Genomic DNA, 15,682 nt, shown 5'->3' with positions numbered 1-15,682 from the left:
TGAATTTTGTCGCAGGCCTTCTCTGCATCTATTGAGATAATCATGTGGTTTTTGTCTTTGGTTCTGTTTATGTGATGGATTACGTTTACGATTTGCATATGTTGAACCAGCCTTGCAACCCCGGGATGAAGCCTACTTGATTGTGATGGATAAGCTTTTTGATGTGCTGTTGCAATCAGTTTGCCAGTATTTTATTGAAGATTTTTGTGTCAATGTTCATCATGGATATTGGCCTGAAGTTTTCTTTTTTAGTTGAGTCTCTGCCTGGTTTTGGTATCGGGATGATGTCGGTCTCATAAAATGAGTTAGAGAGGATTCCTTCCTTTTGTTTTGTTTGATACAGTTTTAGAAGGAATTGAACCAGCTCCTCTTTATACATCTTGTAGAAATCGGCTGTGAACCTGTGTGGACCTGGACTTTTTTTGGTTGGTAGGCTGTTGATTGCTGCCTCTACTTCAGCCCTTGTTATTGGTCTATTCAGGGTTTCAACTTCCTCCTGGTTTAGTCTTGGTAGAGTACAAGTGTCCAGGAATTTATCCATTTCTTCCTTACTGGTTTATGTGCATAGAGCTGTTTGTAGTAATCTCTGATGGTAATTTGCATTTCTGTGGGATCAGTGGTGATGTCCCCTTTATCTTTTTTTATTGCATCTATTTGATTCTTCTCTCTTTTCTTTTTATTAGTCTGGCTAGTAGTCTGTCTATTTTGTTGATCTTTTCAAAAAATCAGCTCCTGGATTTATTGATTTTTTTGAAGGGTTTTTTTGTGTCTATCTCCTTCAGTTTGGCTCTGATCTTAGTTATTTCTTGTCTTCTGCTAGCTGTTGAGTTTTTTGGATATTCCTCCTCTAGCTCTTTCAATTTTGATGATGGGTGTCAATTTTAGATCTTTCCTTGTTTCTCATGTGGGCATTTACTGCTATACATTTCCCTCTTGACACTGCTTTGAAGGTGTCCCAGAGATTCTGGTAAGTTGTGTCTTCATTCTGATTGGTTTCGAAGAACATCTTTATTTCTGCCTTCATTTCATTGTTTATCCAGTTGACACTCAGAAGCAAGTTGTTCAGTTTCCACGTGTTTGTGCGGGTTTGAGTGTGTTTCTTAATCCTGAGTTCTAGTCTGATTGCGCCGCGGTCTGATAGACTGTTATGATTTCCGTTATTTTGCATTTGCTGAGGAGTGATTTGCTTCCAATGATGTGGTCAATTTTAGAGTAAGTGCAATGTGGTGCTGAGAAAAATGTATATTCTGTGGATGTGGGGTTGAGCATTCTGTATATGTTTATTTTTTTCAAATTCCTTTCTATGACCTGCTAAGTTAATTTGAACAATGCTATTAGACATTTTGTTGTGCAAACATGCTTTGCAACTTCAGAAACACACAACTTGTTGTAAATTATCATTTATGACACTTAATGGTAGCATTTTAAATCACTCCTGAAAATTAGCTGTCTAGAAATCCTTTGTATGCCTTTATCAAGTAGAGGCTGAAAACGGATTTACTTCTATAAACATCATGAAAGAGATGACTTTCTAATTGTCTTTAAGCTCATCAGAGTTAAATAAATATTTTTGAACCCACATTAACAGAGAACAGTCTTTACAAAAATAAAGTGAACTACAGATTATAAAATATACATGTTCAAAGAATTTTGAGTGTGAAAATTAAAGTTTTCAACAGGGAGCAAAATTTGTCCCTTAGGAAATATCTGAAGATGTCTGGAGATACTTTTGGTTGTCACAAATCTATCTGCGGAGCACAAAATATTCCAGAAGTGTGTCAGTGCACTACTGGAGTCAGTGGGTAGAAGCTAAGACACTGTTCAACATCCTACAGAATACAGGCCAGCCACCCATACAAAGACAGTATAGCCTCAAATATCAATACTGCCAAAGTTGAGAAATCTAAGTTCTATATAGACTTAGGACTCTGAAAAATCTTGTCTGATTATATAAGCAGCTCAGGGTGGCATGATCAGGGTATCGCAAAGGTACATGAATTCTTTCATGCCACTAGACTGTTTCAAAATATTGTGAGCAGGCAATATTATGATTCAACATGAAAAATAACTGAATAGAGTTAATCCTAATTATACCCTTTCAAATGGGGACTGTCACAGTCACTGGAAACACAGGCCTAGAAATGTTACATTTATTGAAAAAGAACATCTACATTTTAAAAGGAAGTTTCTCAAATAGTTGTGTAAAGAGGAGAAATGGAAGAAAATTATTTTGTTCTTTGTACTGAATTCCTATAGAGATTAAAAGAGAGGATCTACATTAATATGAGGTTCAAATAAAATTTACAGTTTAATTTTTTGCCACGAATATTTTCAAATAGCCTAGTTTCCTATGTGTTATTTGTGTTTTTCTGAAATCTCAATGTCATAACTTATTACATTTTTTACCATGCATAATAATGAAAAATTTCTATAGATCAATTTTTTTTGAATTGGGAGTACTTGAATATAAAATTTCAGGAAGCATTTGCAATACAGCCTATGCCTTCCAGAAATTCTGTTTATCAATCAGAATGACGAGATGTATGCAAATACTGGGTTGTGATTTTTTTCTTCTGCCAATTTAGATATTTAAAAATTATCTAGATATAATAAGAAAGAATTTTGAAGACTTATATTAGTTCCTGCTAGAGTTGGCAATAAAGTTGTTGACGGGCTGATGGGGAGGGGATGTGAGTAGATTAGAGTTTTAGTCTGCTACTTGATTATGCATTGAGGGAGGTATTTTTGGACACTGCAAGAGAGGTACATTGTTTGTTCTCTGACTTTTTAGCTAAGAATGAAACCTTGGCATTACCTGCTGAATCTAAAACACCAGAGGTTGAAAAAATCCCAGCACGGCCCACAACAGGTAATGAGATTGCTATGTTGATGACCTTGAGAGAAGAAACAATGCTTTCTTTCAAATACTAATCCGCAGCCGTTTTTTTCAGAAAAGAGCCAGTAGGAAATTCATTTTGATCATAAATGCAAAACAGTAGGAGGTTTCATGTCTTTAACAACAGATGCAAAATGAACTGTTGAATCACATAATTGATATGTAATATAGAAGCTGTGTTTTTTACTCTAAATGAAAATTATTAGCTCAACACTGACGTATTTTTATATTAAAACATCATACCACAGGTTCAGTCTTTTTCTTTTTTGTATGATAGCCATTTTTCATTTCTACACTTTCACAAGTGGTCACTGTAGCAAAATGCCATATATTCTTCACAAATCCATAGCTTAATGTCTATGAAAATACCCTGAAATTGTTTAGAATGTCTCTGGGACGTTAGCAATGCTAGTGTAGAGAACATAGAATAGTTTGGTAGCAATCCTTTAAAGAATTAATGCAGTAAGTGTTTTCTCCGTAGTTTGTCACCGTTATTAACAAACATTCAGCATTTCTTCTATGAATGAACTACTCAAGTCCAGTCCATGAGGGAAGCATTCATCTTTGAGCAGGGTAGTACCACCTTATCCAGGACTTGATGAAACAGACATCTGGCAAGAATTTCCCACAATCTATATTTAGCAAAGTAGCTTTAATCTGAAGTGAATTTTTTAGTCCATAAATTCCTGTAACTTGCAATATTGATGATATGTACCGATTACTAAACTTTTGGACTTGTAACTGGTCCAGAGATGATAAAGTTGTTGTGGCAGTAAAATAACTTCAAGAAATCCATTCAAGTAGGAATATGCCTGAGAGAGCAAGATGAATATGGTCCTTTTCTAAAGAAGAGAGATGGACCTTTCATCCCCACCTTCATGGGAGTTGGAGCAGAGGTAGCTGCTGGAGTGACATGACCCATTTGGATGAAATTCCTAGATGGTTTCTGACTTCAGTATGCATGATCAATATCCAGAAAAGCATAGGCATGATCCAGTGGGTGACTCCACATCCCTTTCTCCCTCAAAGGTTCTACCCACTTTCTTCTCTTGGCAGAATTTCTCACAGGAGAGTCTACATTTCTTAGTTCTCTGCCAGACCCTCCTGAGTTTTCCACCTGAGAAACACTTAGGAAAACACTACAACTTGTTATTCAGGGTTATTGTGTTTATTTTGTGTTCTTGCCCTGCAACATGCTGGGGGTTTCTGGCTCTCAATTCATTTCAGATCTCAGTGATCTTAGTTCTTTCTTCACCAAAACTCTTTGCTTGAGCCTCCCATTATCTTTCATCTAGCATTTGGGACAAACCTGTGACTGAGCATTTAAATTCTGGTCATAATTTCAATTCATTTTCAAGCTTTGCATGTTTAATACAGTATGAGAGAGAAGTCTTATAATGCGATAGCTCTAAGTAACACTTTTAGCCCAGAGTCATCCTTTTATTTGCCCATTTATTGATTTGATAAACTATTATCTTGATTATCTTTCAGATTCTTCAAGAAATGTTTAAAAAAATAATAAACTATTACGTGCCTGTTAATGTATCCCAGGTGTTGTGCTAAGCCTTGGAGATAAAGAAAAAGGCAGATTTAAAATTATGATTAAGCTGATGAGTGCTTCAATGAAAGTCAGGTCAGAGTACTTTTTTGGATAGAAAGCAAACCCAGAAAGGAAGAGTGGAGAGACGTGTCAGCTCAGGTACTCGAGACAAGCCAAGGAGCTCTTTACATAAGTAGCACAAAAAGACATGGGCTATACAAATATCAGTTACGAATTCTAAAAGGCAACAAAATGTGTCTCCTGGTCTCTGGTTGCTTCACTTTATCTTAATTTGTAAAGTTGTGTTTTTTGCCTTTCAGTGACTCCCGAAACAGTTCCAAGAACCGCTAAACCCACTATGCCTAGTGCATTAGATGTTTCAGAAACAACACTGGGTAATTCTGAGAACTTTTCTTCCTTTAAAAAAAAATGTAACAGAATAACTCCCAGGACTCACAGAAAAGAAACCCGATGCCTTAATTTCTCTCTCCCTCCCCACCGATTCCTTTTCCTTCCTGGCACTGGTTAACCTTCCTATTTCTTGGATGGATTCCACTGAAGAGTTAACCACATGCCTGATCCTGGTGACTGACCCTCTGGACAAGTCTGGGTGCTAGCTGCTAACTGCACGACCTTTTTAACCAGTCTCCGGGTTATATAGACAGAATACCAGCCTTTTAACCCCCAAATCTTGGGGGAGGGTGAAGGAAACCTGGAAGTCTCGACTCTGTGCTTTCTGCTTAGATTAGCTTTGGGAAGTCTTGTGCGTGCTAAACTTAGGGAGAATCCTCGAAAGTATCATGCTGTTACATAAGAATTTCATGTCACCCATGTTTGTTGCTTCTTGGCCTAAGAGAATCTCACTTGCTATATTGTTCTCTTCCCCTGAAGAAAAGGAGCACCATGTGTTTTGTTCTGTAATTTGATGTTGACCTTCTCTGCCACACCACAGCCCTTTGAATGTATACCTTCACATTTTAACAGCTATGTAACTTTTCCAGGGAAAGTCATTATTATCCCTTTAATGGAAATTAAAGGGATTGGCTGCTCTTTGTGCAAGAGTCTGTTACAGAGCTTGCTGTGTATGATCGTGGCTAAGCAACAGCCTCAAATCGCAAATCCAGGAGTTGCTAACTGCACTCTTTTTTATTGTAGTTCTCAGCAAAAGGACCCCGGAAACATTGCAAACTATTCTAATACCTCAGTTTGAATTGCCACTGAGCACTCTAGGTAAAAATTAATAAATACCGCAGCTTTATTATTACCTTGGAAATTGTATGCATGCTTCAAAGAAGTCCTTTGAATGAATTATGCTAATTTACACCCAGTCCCTTAGAAGTGACGCAGTCTTCCAGTTTGGGATCCCGAAGAGGCCCTCCCTGTGACGAATCCTTGGGTTGGCTTGTTTTTCTTTCAAGTGGTCATATGTTAACATTACGTTTGATTCTCTTAATTCACAATCAGTATGTCACCAAATTTATAATTTCTGTATTTTTTTCTAAATGTTTTTACTCTGTTGTCTCTCTTGACAGAGAAGATATTTTTATGATATTTCCACAGACTGCTTCTCAGAATTCTTAGCGTTTTTCTGAGTGAACTATGAAAATAAAATGAGGACGGGGTGCAGTGGCTCATGCCTGTAATCCCAGCACTTTGGGAGGTTGAGGCGGGTGGATTGATTGAGGTCAGGAGTTCAAGACCACACTGGCCAACATGGTGAAACCCCATCTCTACTAAAAATCCAAAAATTAGCCTGGCATGGTGGCACATGCCTGTAATGCCAGCTATTCAGGAGGCTGAGGCAGGAGAATCGTTTGAACCCAGGAGGTGGAGGCTGCAGTGAGCTGAGATCGCACCATGCACTTCAGCCTGGGTGACAGAGCAAGACTCCATTTCAAAAAGAAAAAGGGAGGAGCTTACATATAAAGCCATACAGTTACCAAAATTCTATTTTTAAAAGCTTTTAGATGGACATTTTCTAGTTCAGATTTGTTTTCTTGATTTAAATTTAAATGAAATACCTTCAAGAACACACATTAAGCATAGCTGAAGAAATTGGGAAACTGGTTTAATAAGGGTGGAAAGAAGAGTCCAAATACAGTAGCTTAAATTTAGTCATTTAACTATAAAAAATTGAAAAAGAAACTTTATTATACATTGAAACACAGATGTAAGAAATACTACTAACGGTCTCTTAACATGATCTGTCTTTTTGTGTTTGCTTTTGTTTTTGCAAGCTTGAGATTTTAAGCATCTTTTCTGTTACTTGCACCTCAGGCCATAACTTTCCTTGTGTGTTTCATTACAGCTCCAAAAAGGCTTCCAGAATTTTCTGAGGCAAAAACACCCTTCCCTTTTGAGAAACCTGGGGGCACCTTGGGTAATAAGCGTACCTTAAATTTAATATTAAGGCTGTGGGTGATTGTGTAATTCTGCAGGACACATTCACTGCATGTTATCTCTGCAAACCTCATGAACTGATAGTTAAGTTAGGCAAACAAGTGGTTGATTTGATTTTTTTTAAATAAGTTCATTGTTTGGATTTTCTGCAAATTTGGTAAAACTCATCAGTCTTAATTCCACATAACCCACTTAGCTTTTTTGTCATTAAAAATGTTGACAATCTGACAACTCTGGTCTCTCTCTGAGCACTAATCAAATATTCTCTGGATGAATACATACTCATTTCTTACTGATATAGAATGACTTTTTATTGTATTGGTATATGATTTTTTTAATTGTGGGCTTCCAGTAGCCACTTAATCATACCAGCAACCTGTTTCTGTCCCTTTCTCCTCTTAAAAAAAAAAATTCAGCAAATTCCATTTCTTTTCAATATAGCTTCAAGTGAAAAGCCATGGATTGTGCCTACAGCTAAAACATCTGACGATTCCAAAGTGCTGCAGCCTCAAACTGGTAATTAAATCCTTTTTTAAAGTATAGATTATAACAAAAATATTGAGTGACACTGTTTTTATTTTTATAAGTTCCTTAATTATCAGTATGCTTTGTAATAAACGGAAAACCTGTAATACATTTGTTGATACTGAGATGAATCTCATTTTTCCCCATTACAAAAGCAAAATGGTTTTGAATGTTTTAAAGACACATGTTCTAATTTCTGGATATTATAATATCTTAGAAATGTGGCCAGAACATGAACTGTGAATTGGCTCATTGATAGAGGTCTCTTTAGTGACACGAGAGCAGTACCAAAATAAAAACCATCATCATGGGTCTGATTTAACGGTATGAGGTTCATATTTCCCTGGCAGGGAATATTTGCTTCTTTTTGGCAAAATAATTAAGTAAACATTTAAGAGCTTACTATGTGAAGATAGTATACTAAGTTCTAAAATTTGTAAGTATAGCGTGATACATAGGAGAGACCACGGGTCCTTGTAGTTAATAATAGACCTGAGTTCCAGGCCTTGCGCTCGCAGTTACCATTTGACGGCTACTTTTCTCTGCTTTTGGAAGGCATTGGTTTCTTCTTGTGCAATTCTTGTGTTTCACCACTAAAATGTATTGAGATATGTTTCTTTTACAGAACAGTATTTTTCTCAATTAAAAAGTTCCATACATCATTTGATGCCTAGCAGGCAACTAGAGTGCATTCCGCCTATGAGAATAGTAAGGCTTCAGAAACCATCTGTTGTGATTACTTCCATGAGTTTTGTGTCTTGTTTGTTTGTATTTTCATTTTTGTGAACCTTCTAGTTGTTCTGACTTTATTTGGGGTACGCATCATATAGTGTATGATAAAGCTGGACATTTCATGTCATGAACATAAATGCGGCAGGATTTTGTGGTGTTCTCCAGAGCCCAGCCAGGACTGGGTTTGAGAAAGGATGAACATGAGCCCTCATGGATTTGGTGAAATTACTCTTTCTCTAGTATATGTAATGGGCTCAGATACCAGCCAAAGACAGAAGATGACATCAAATAAAGGGCACATGTTTATTATAGTCGCCCCACGTTTCCTTATGTGGGAACACATTCCACAGTTGGTCATGGTTGTCAGCTTATCAAGAGAAGCCTCAAGCTGTTCTAAGTCTTGGTTTCCCTAGCCACTGACTCTAAAACTCGAATGCAGTTAACAAAAGTGGGTACAAAAACCCCTTTAGCAGTCCAAGTCACCTGGGTCTAAAATCTGGGTTCTGGGTTGAATTTCATACTGAGCCTCTGTTTCATTAGACATCACCCAGGTGTGGCTGCATTGTGATTATGAAGCAACAACTCGTCGGGGTGTATGTGATGGTTTATCTGCTGCACCGTGACTCCCACATCCCTCAAGAGCACCTGAGTCAACTGCCTTTGGGGCTTTTGGGACTAGATAAACTTTTAGATCCCTTTCATCTTTTAGCTTTTGGGTTATAACATGGGAAACACGAGATCCTTTTGGATTTCCTTAAGCAACATCTAGTGTTTGGTTTCTATGATTATTTAAGAGCAAACTAACCAAAACCTCAAGGAAACCATTTTTGAGATGTCAATGCCTGGCATAGGAATTATATATAAAGGCTTGAGTTGAACCAAGCATTTGGGGAGTAGGGAGAATATGTTGGGACATGGAGGTTGCAGAGTTACAATGAGACAAAAGTAGATGATATAAGAAATGCCAATAAAGGAGAGTTTTCTTTTGCCTTTAATTCAAAAAAGGAATACTCTGGTTTTGTCCTGATGGAGTATGAGCAGCAGCTAATGCAGCAGGAAACGGACTCCGTTCAGCTGCTTCGCTACTGCCAGGGCAACCTTAGGTTGCCAGAGAACTCCCAGCTGAGAACTCCCAACCCTCTCTAGACAAAGAATTCAGACTTGTCACGAGCTGTAATAACAGTGCAGTAGGTGATTACACGTGTTAACATTAGCCCTAGACACTTCCCAGCCTGCCTCATAACAGTTAATTTTTATGTCTTTGCTACTTAGCATGATCCTCAGTCCAGCAGCGTTTGCATCACCCGGGCAACTTGTTGAAAAGGCAGGACCTGGGCTCCCCTCTAGACCCGTTGAACCAAGATCTGCTTTCCAACAAGATGCCCGGGCAATATACACATTAAAGTTTTGTTTTTGTTTTTGTTTTTGAGACGGAGTTCACTCATGTTGCCCAGGCACAATGGCGCAATCTTGGCTCACTGCAACCTCCGCCTCCCTGGTTCAGGCAGTTCTCCTGCCTCAGCCTTCCAAGTAGCTGAGATTACAGGCACCCGCCACCATGCCTGGCTAACTTTTGTATTGAACGTTAAAGTTTGAGAAACACTACCTTATCAATGTAGTCTGTAATGTTTTTACATGGTACTGGTAAGAATCATCAGGTGTGGTCAGTTATAGCACCATAAGCCTCAAATCAATACAAGACTGATTTTTCAAAGTGGGTAGTTAATTATCTCTTGTTTCTGCTAATGTGCAAGACTTCCATTTCTAGTGTAGGTGTTCTGTGGCATCTTCCTAACTTACGTTAAATTTCAAGTTAAAATTTAATAACAAATATATTATCTGTGATTTAAAGAGCGGCATATTTATGTAGTCCTGTTATTTCACCCTTTATTTCTTTTGATTTTCTGAAAATTTATGTGTACTAACGTTCTATTTCCCATTAAGTTTCAACACATAAAATAAGTATTTTATTTTCCAGTTACACAGCTTCCTAAAGCAACTATTTTGAGAACTGAGAAAAGAGACAGGTAGAGATAGTGTTTGAATGGTGGTTCACAAAACCGCGAATCCCATTTTTAGTTGCTAAATCTTTTGAAGAAACATTATATAGGTTGGTGCAAACATAATTGCGGTTTTTGCCATCACTTCTAATGGTTTTGACATTACTTTTAATGGCATCTATTACTTTTAATGGCAAAAACCGCAATTACATTTACACCAACCTAGTATTTTTAGCTGATGTTAATGACATTATTATAGCCAACCGAGCACATTCTGTTTTCTCTGTTGGGGTATGATGCATCTATATTTACTATATCAATTCCTTTCAGCCAAAGACCAACAGAACACACTTATAGTTGAACATATTTACGTTTATTTACTTATTACAACAATGGAGAACACAGACCATGAGAAACTGGAGGATCTCTTAGAAGATGTTAGAAAAAACTTACTGTAAGATTTTGTCTTGTGTTCAGTGATTGAGAGAAGGGTCCAAGGCAGTAAAGCTTTGCTGTGAATTGGATGCAGTCAGAAATGGGAGTCATTCTGTGATTGAATGTCTTCATAATTCTTAATTAAAAGGCAAGACCAGCAGAGGGAAGCTAAAGCTGTGACTGGTGGGGAAGCCACGTCTACTCGTATTAGCCAGAAGGTGGGGAGGGTCACGTGTGTGCTCTGGATGATGTTCATGCTTTTGTCTGTGTGCCACGTGATTATAGACTGGTCCTTTTGTCTTGATCCGTCATGATCACAGAGTTGTCTTGTCTGATATTGGTGTCCTTTAGAATTGTTGGTGTTCAACAGGAGAGCATCAAGCCTACCTGTGGGTACCAGACCAACGCCTGGATGCCAGGGGCTGCTTTTCTCTTCATCAACCATTAAATTAATCATACTTTTTGTTAAGTTTATTTTACTTTACTGTTTTCTGGATTTGTTTTCAACATATTCTGTATCATAAAATCAGAACATGTGTGCTCAAAAAGATTTCTGAACCATTCTTAGATATAAACGACTCTATGAAAATTCTAACTTGCACACTGCATATTGAAATTCCTAGGTCATTTCATAGTTTTTGGCAACCGTGGGACAGGATATTTGAAGTTTGGAATATCCCAGGAAATCTGAGATGTGTAGTCATCAAATATATTCTTCTTGCTTTCAGCCTATTTGTCCTGATTTTTCATTAGTGCTGCGTTTTGTGATTTCATTATTTGCAATTGCATTTTGTATTAAACCTTCTATAAAGTATGTTTAAGTGGGATTGATTGATTTTGATTCCCTTGGCAAATCTAACTTTTCTTAAAACATATAAAGGTAATCAAGAAAATATGTTCTATAATTATGTATCAGAATATAAAATTATTTATAAATTTTGTATGGAAAGGAAGTTGGCCACCCTTTAGAATACTTAACTGCTTGTGACAATATTTCAGAAAAGTCCGTCTTTCTGATGATGCAATAAAATTGGTTTTATGTTTTATTGGAATGTAGCCAGTTAACTGCAATCTCAGTGTTGTTAAGGAGAAGCTCTAGAAAAGTTCTCAATATCTTCCAATCAAATGAATTGTGCAAGTGCATGTACGTACACATGCTTGTTGGACCATTTCTCCACTGGAATACAGTAATTTGTGTTTGCATAGCAATTTTCTTCTAGGAGATTCAAGGGGCTATTATATACCATCATATGGAGGCTTCCAAAGTCCCTAGAAACTGTCAGAGTTATTTTCTTTTATCTTAAAGTAATACAAGAGGAACTTAACTCTGAATGGGTTAGAAGAGGAAAAATTTGTTTCGTTCATTTCTTTCCTAATCTTTTATTCAGTAAACCACTCTGAGTTAAAAGTAAAGCAATGGCATGTAGCTTGAAAATTTGAGAACAACTTTTACAACTGAGGAAATTGAATGTTATTGCTGGGGCCATGTGCCTTCCAGATACGGTATATAGGAAATATCACATGATCTGTGAGAGGCCAGCCAGTCCCTGAAGCTTATTCTCGTTGTGATTGTGATGAGAACTCTGTGAGCTCTAAGGTGAGACAGAGCTAGGTTAATAACCAACTCAACCACCAGTTAAATAACTAAACAACTTGTTCCATCTATAAAATGGAAATAAGGTATAAATTTCTCACCAGATGGTTATGTCTTTAAAATAATGTATAAATTACTATAATGCACAATATATAAAGGGGTGCCTTGTTTTTATTTCCTTAATACAATGAAATCTGGCACTGACTGCCACCCCTTCACATCATACTGTTTATCCCAACTTCCTGAATTGCTACATACAATCAATAATAGCAATTATATTTTTAAATTATTTAATACAAGAGGAGCAGGAGAGAAGAAAAACCTCTAAGCTCATATGTGTGTGTATGTGTGTACACACACATATGAGCTTAGAGGTTTATATATATATATGTAATTATATACAATTTTATATATATATATATAATCATACCAAATGATCTGTGGGTCTTCATTTCCATTCTCAAACTTTTTTTACAAGTGAAATGAAGACCCATAGATCATTAGGCTATTCCCAAGGGGTGGCAGGATCTCTGAATGATAATAGGCCCAATGGCCTATTATCCTTATGGTAGGGATGGTAAATCATATCACATAGTCTGTCTCTTCAGTTATGGTGGCAGCAAGAATCACTCTATAATCTGGGGTCTGAGGTCCTTTTTGGGATCAATGAGCAAAATGGTGTCACTGTCAACCTGCTGTGTTTTTTGTGGGCACCAGGGAAGGGAGAAGCAGCATAAATGCCATGTATTTATCATCCCACAGATGGTATGTGCATGACTTCTAAAGACTTAATATGGGTTGGGGGCTTATGTGGAAATGAGCTTTTTGTTTCTGGCTTGATAATGCAATAAGTGTTAAGCCTCCTGAATTTACTTAATCATAACCTTGAAAGACCATCTTTGAGTACTAAGGAGAGTTTCAATAGCAAATAAAGACAATGGTTGCAAATCCATCCATTCGAAGTGTTTGTTTTCATCCTTAGGAAATCCTGCCTGTTCTTCTCCCAAGTGTCCAGACAAACCAGACGTTTCTCCAACTTTACTGTTACTTATTACTAAGCTGCTGCTGCTGGCAGAATTTCCTCTTGAACCATATACAGTTATCTGGCAGAGACTTCCCTTGACAGAGAGAACCAAGCATGGTCAGCTTCCGTTTTTCCATTCGATTTTTCTTTGGGAGCTTCCTTTAGGAGGTCATCACTCATTATTTTTAGTGTTAAATTCTTACGGGACTTTGTAGAGCTAGAGTAAATTAGACAGGTAATGTGCCCTATATATCATTTCGAGGCTTGAAAGCTGCAGCCATCAGCATGCCCAAGGAGTAGTAGATCGGTTAGAACGTTTTGGCAGCAGGCGGCATGCTCAGAGTGGTTGAAAAGAAGTAAACATATGAGGACCTGCTCAGTTTTTATCTGTCTGCCCTGTAAGGTGTTGATGAGCACAGATCTGGTCCACCCAACTTGACTGACCTCAAAAGAGGAGAACATGTAGGACTGGGTAGTAGCAGTGATGCTTTGAGAGCAGGAAAGCAGATTTCAGGGATCGCAGATGGTTTGTAGATTCACTGTGGCTTTTAAGAGATTTATATCTTCAGCCTTTAATTTTATTTCATTAACATTTTTATGAATATTTTCTCGAAGGCAATATTTTCACAAATTTCAAGGCCAACTATAAAGGTATTTTGTTTTTCCATCAACTGAAGACAGCATATCAATGTGTTTAAGTGACACTGGGAACTCTGTGTGTGGTACTGTTTTTCTCCTCTGGCTACTTGCTGCATTTTCTCATTGTTCCTTCACTTAGAATTCCACTCCTATGATAGGGTGTGTCTACACAAGCATGTGGCAGGTTAATAGGGTGTGTCTATACAAGCATATGGCAGGTATTTGTGTAGCAGAGGAAGAGATTTGTGTGCACACACTTGCACATCATAACGTAATTAAAGGACATGTTATTTTATTCTCTAAACTAAGCCAGAAAGTTAAACTCTTAGTAAACCATCAAATTCACTGTTATTGTTTATAATGGACATCTTGCACATTAATTCTACTGAGTATGTACCATGTACCAGCTTCTGGATTAAGTAAGCCTTGACGAGCATAAGAGCATGATAGACACGATTTCTCCATTAATGAGGTCTTTTCTCTAAGAGTTAATGTTAAAAAGGACGTTTTTTGGGGAGAAATGCCAGATATGGGTGAGGGGGAGGGAGGCAGCAAATCACACTGCCATGAATGCACCTATGCAACAACTTTGCATGTTTTTCACATGTACCCCAAAACCTAAAATGCAATAAAAAAAAAAAAAGGACGTTTTCACATAGTTACTAATATTCAGAGAATTTGGATAAGATACAGTCTCGATCATTTGAAATAGTTTGCCCGTATGCCATCACGTGTTTCCATGCAATATCAGGGCATTTTTAGTGGGGAATTTGCGTCTAGTCAGGTTTTCAAAGTAAAACTAAAATGTACTATCAGCAAAACATAATTTAACAAGGTAGTTTTAAGAAGGTATAGAGCAAATGGTAGCACAAGTTATTTCATAGTTTTTCTCTGAAAAATCTGAAAGTAAAAGTTATAAGTAAAACTTATCTATCATGATTAATTACTTTTTTGAAATAAACTAATTTTGGCTTTTATAACCTGTCAGTTGATTATTTTATTTGTTGCATTAGATGTAACCTGCAACTTTTGGTCTCATGTATGTTCTGTGACTGCAAAATCAGAGATACTGCTTAATGTCAAATAGCGGTAGCATTTCACCCATTACAATAAGCATAGTGATAGAAGTTTGCGTCTAAGAAATAATGTATGGTAATTTACAGGCTACCATACAGAAGGGTTCACCCTTAACTCTTAGCTACTTATCAATTTTATAGATAGTGTAGCTTTTGGAAACCAGGCCTAAAATTTCATTTTTACTCAGGTATAGGCATGTATATATGAGGGTTTTATAAAGAAATCAAGAGCTGTTGATTTTAAGGGAGCTTTTTGAAGAACTCTATTTCAACACTGTCCTCTTTCCATGACATCTCTTTTCTTTTCTTTTTTTGAGATGGCATTGCTGTCGCCAAGGCTGGAGTGCAGCAGTGCGATCTTGGCTCACTGCAGCCTCTGCCTCCCAGGTTCAAGAGATTCTCGTGCCTCCCGAGTAGCTGGGACCACAGCCATGAGCAGCTAATTTCTGTATTTTTTTGGTGGAGATGGGGTTTCACTATGCTGGCCAGAGCGATCTCGAACTCCTGACCTCAAGTGTTTTTACCTGCCTCGGCCTCCCAAGTGCTGGGATTACAGGCATGAGCCACTGTAACCAGGCAATCTCTTTACTTCTGAATCAAAATATCTTGTTTAATTCAAAAATGAAACAAGGTATGGTATGCTGCTCAAAGCTGACAAAACAACATAAAACGTACAGTGAGTGGCGTATGTGGCTTTTTAGCACTCTTTTTCTTTCCAACTTTTAGAAACTATAGAAATAGATTAAAAACAAAGTCTGTTGGCAAATGTCTTATTTTAGTCTTAGGTATATTTGATAAAATGTTTGGAAGTTAAGGGAACT

At 37.4% G+C, this 15,682-nt stretch overlaps 1 protein-coding gene across 9 annotated transcripts in view; it reads left to right on the top strand.

The window, feature by feature from the left end:
* Positions 1-15,682, top strand: part of ABI3BP (ABI family member 3 binding protein) — a 243,215-nt gene that overhangs the window by 127,246 nt on the left and 100,287 nt on the right. For 7 of the 9 annotated variants that reach the window (XM_064374564.1, XM_064374560.1, XM_064374561.1 and 4 more), the window contains exons 10-14: positions 2,792-2,869; positions 4,757-4,831; positions 5,592-5,666; positions 6,745-6,816; positions 7,278-7,352. In XM_064374564.1, the coding sequence (XP_064230634.1) occupies positions 2,792-2,869; positions 4,757-4,831; positions 5,592-5,666; positions 6,745-6,816; positions 7,278-7,352 (375 nt within the window). The remainder of the gene's footprint in view (positions 1-2,791; positions 2,870-4,756; positions 4,832-5,591; positions 5,667-6,744; positions 6,817-7,277; positions 7,353-15,682) is intronic. The other 2 variants (XM_064374567.1, XM_064374565.1) reach the window with 1 other exon arrangement.

Source organism: Aotus nancymaae, unplaced genomic scaffold, assembly GCF_030222135.1.
Source record: "Aotus nancymaae isolate 86718 unplaced genomic scaffold, 86718_ANA_hifiasm-v0.15.2.pri h1tg000011l, whole genome shotgun sequence".
In the NCBI taxonomy this organism is placed as follows: domain Eukaryota; kingdom Metazoa; phylum Chordata; class Mammalia; order Primates; family Aotidae; genus Aotus; species Aotus nancymaae.
The sequence above is the reverse complement of the archived record's forward strand: the minus strand, read 5'-3'. Positions and strand labels throughout refer to the sequence as shown.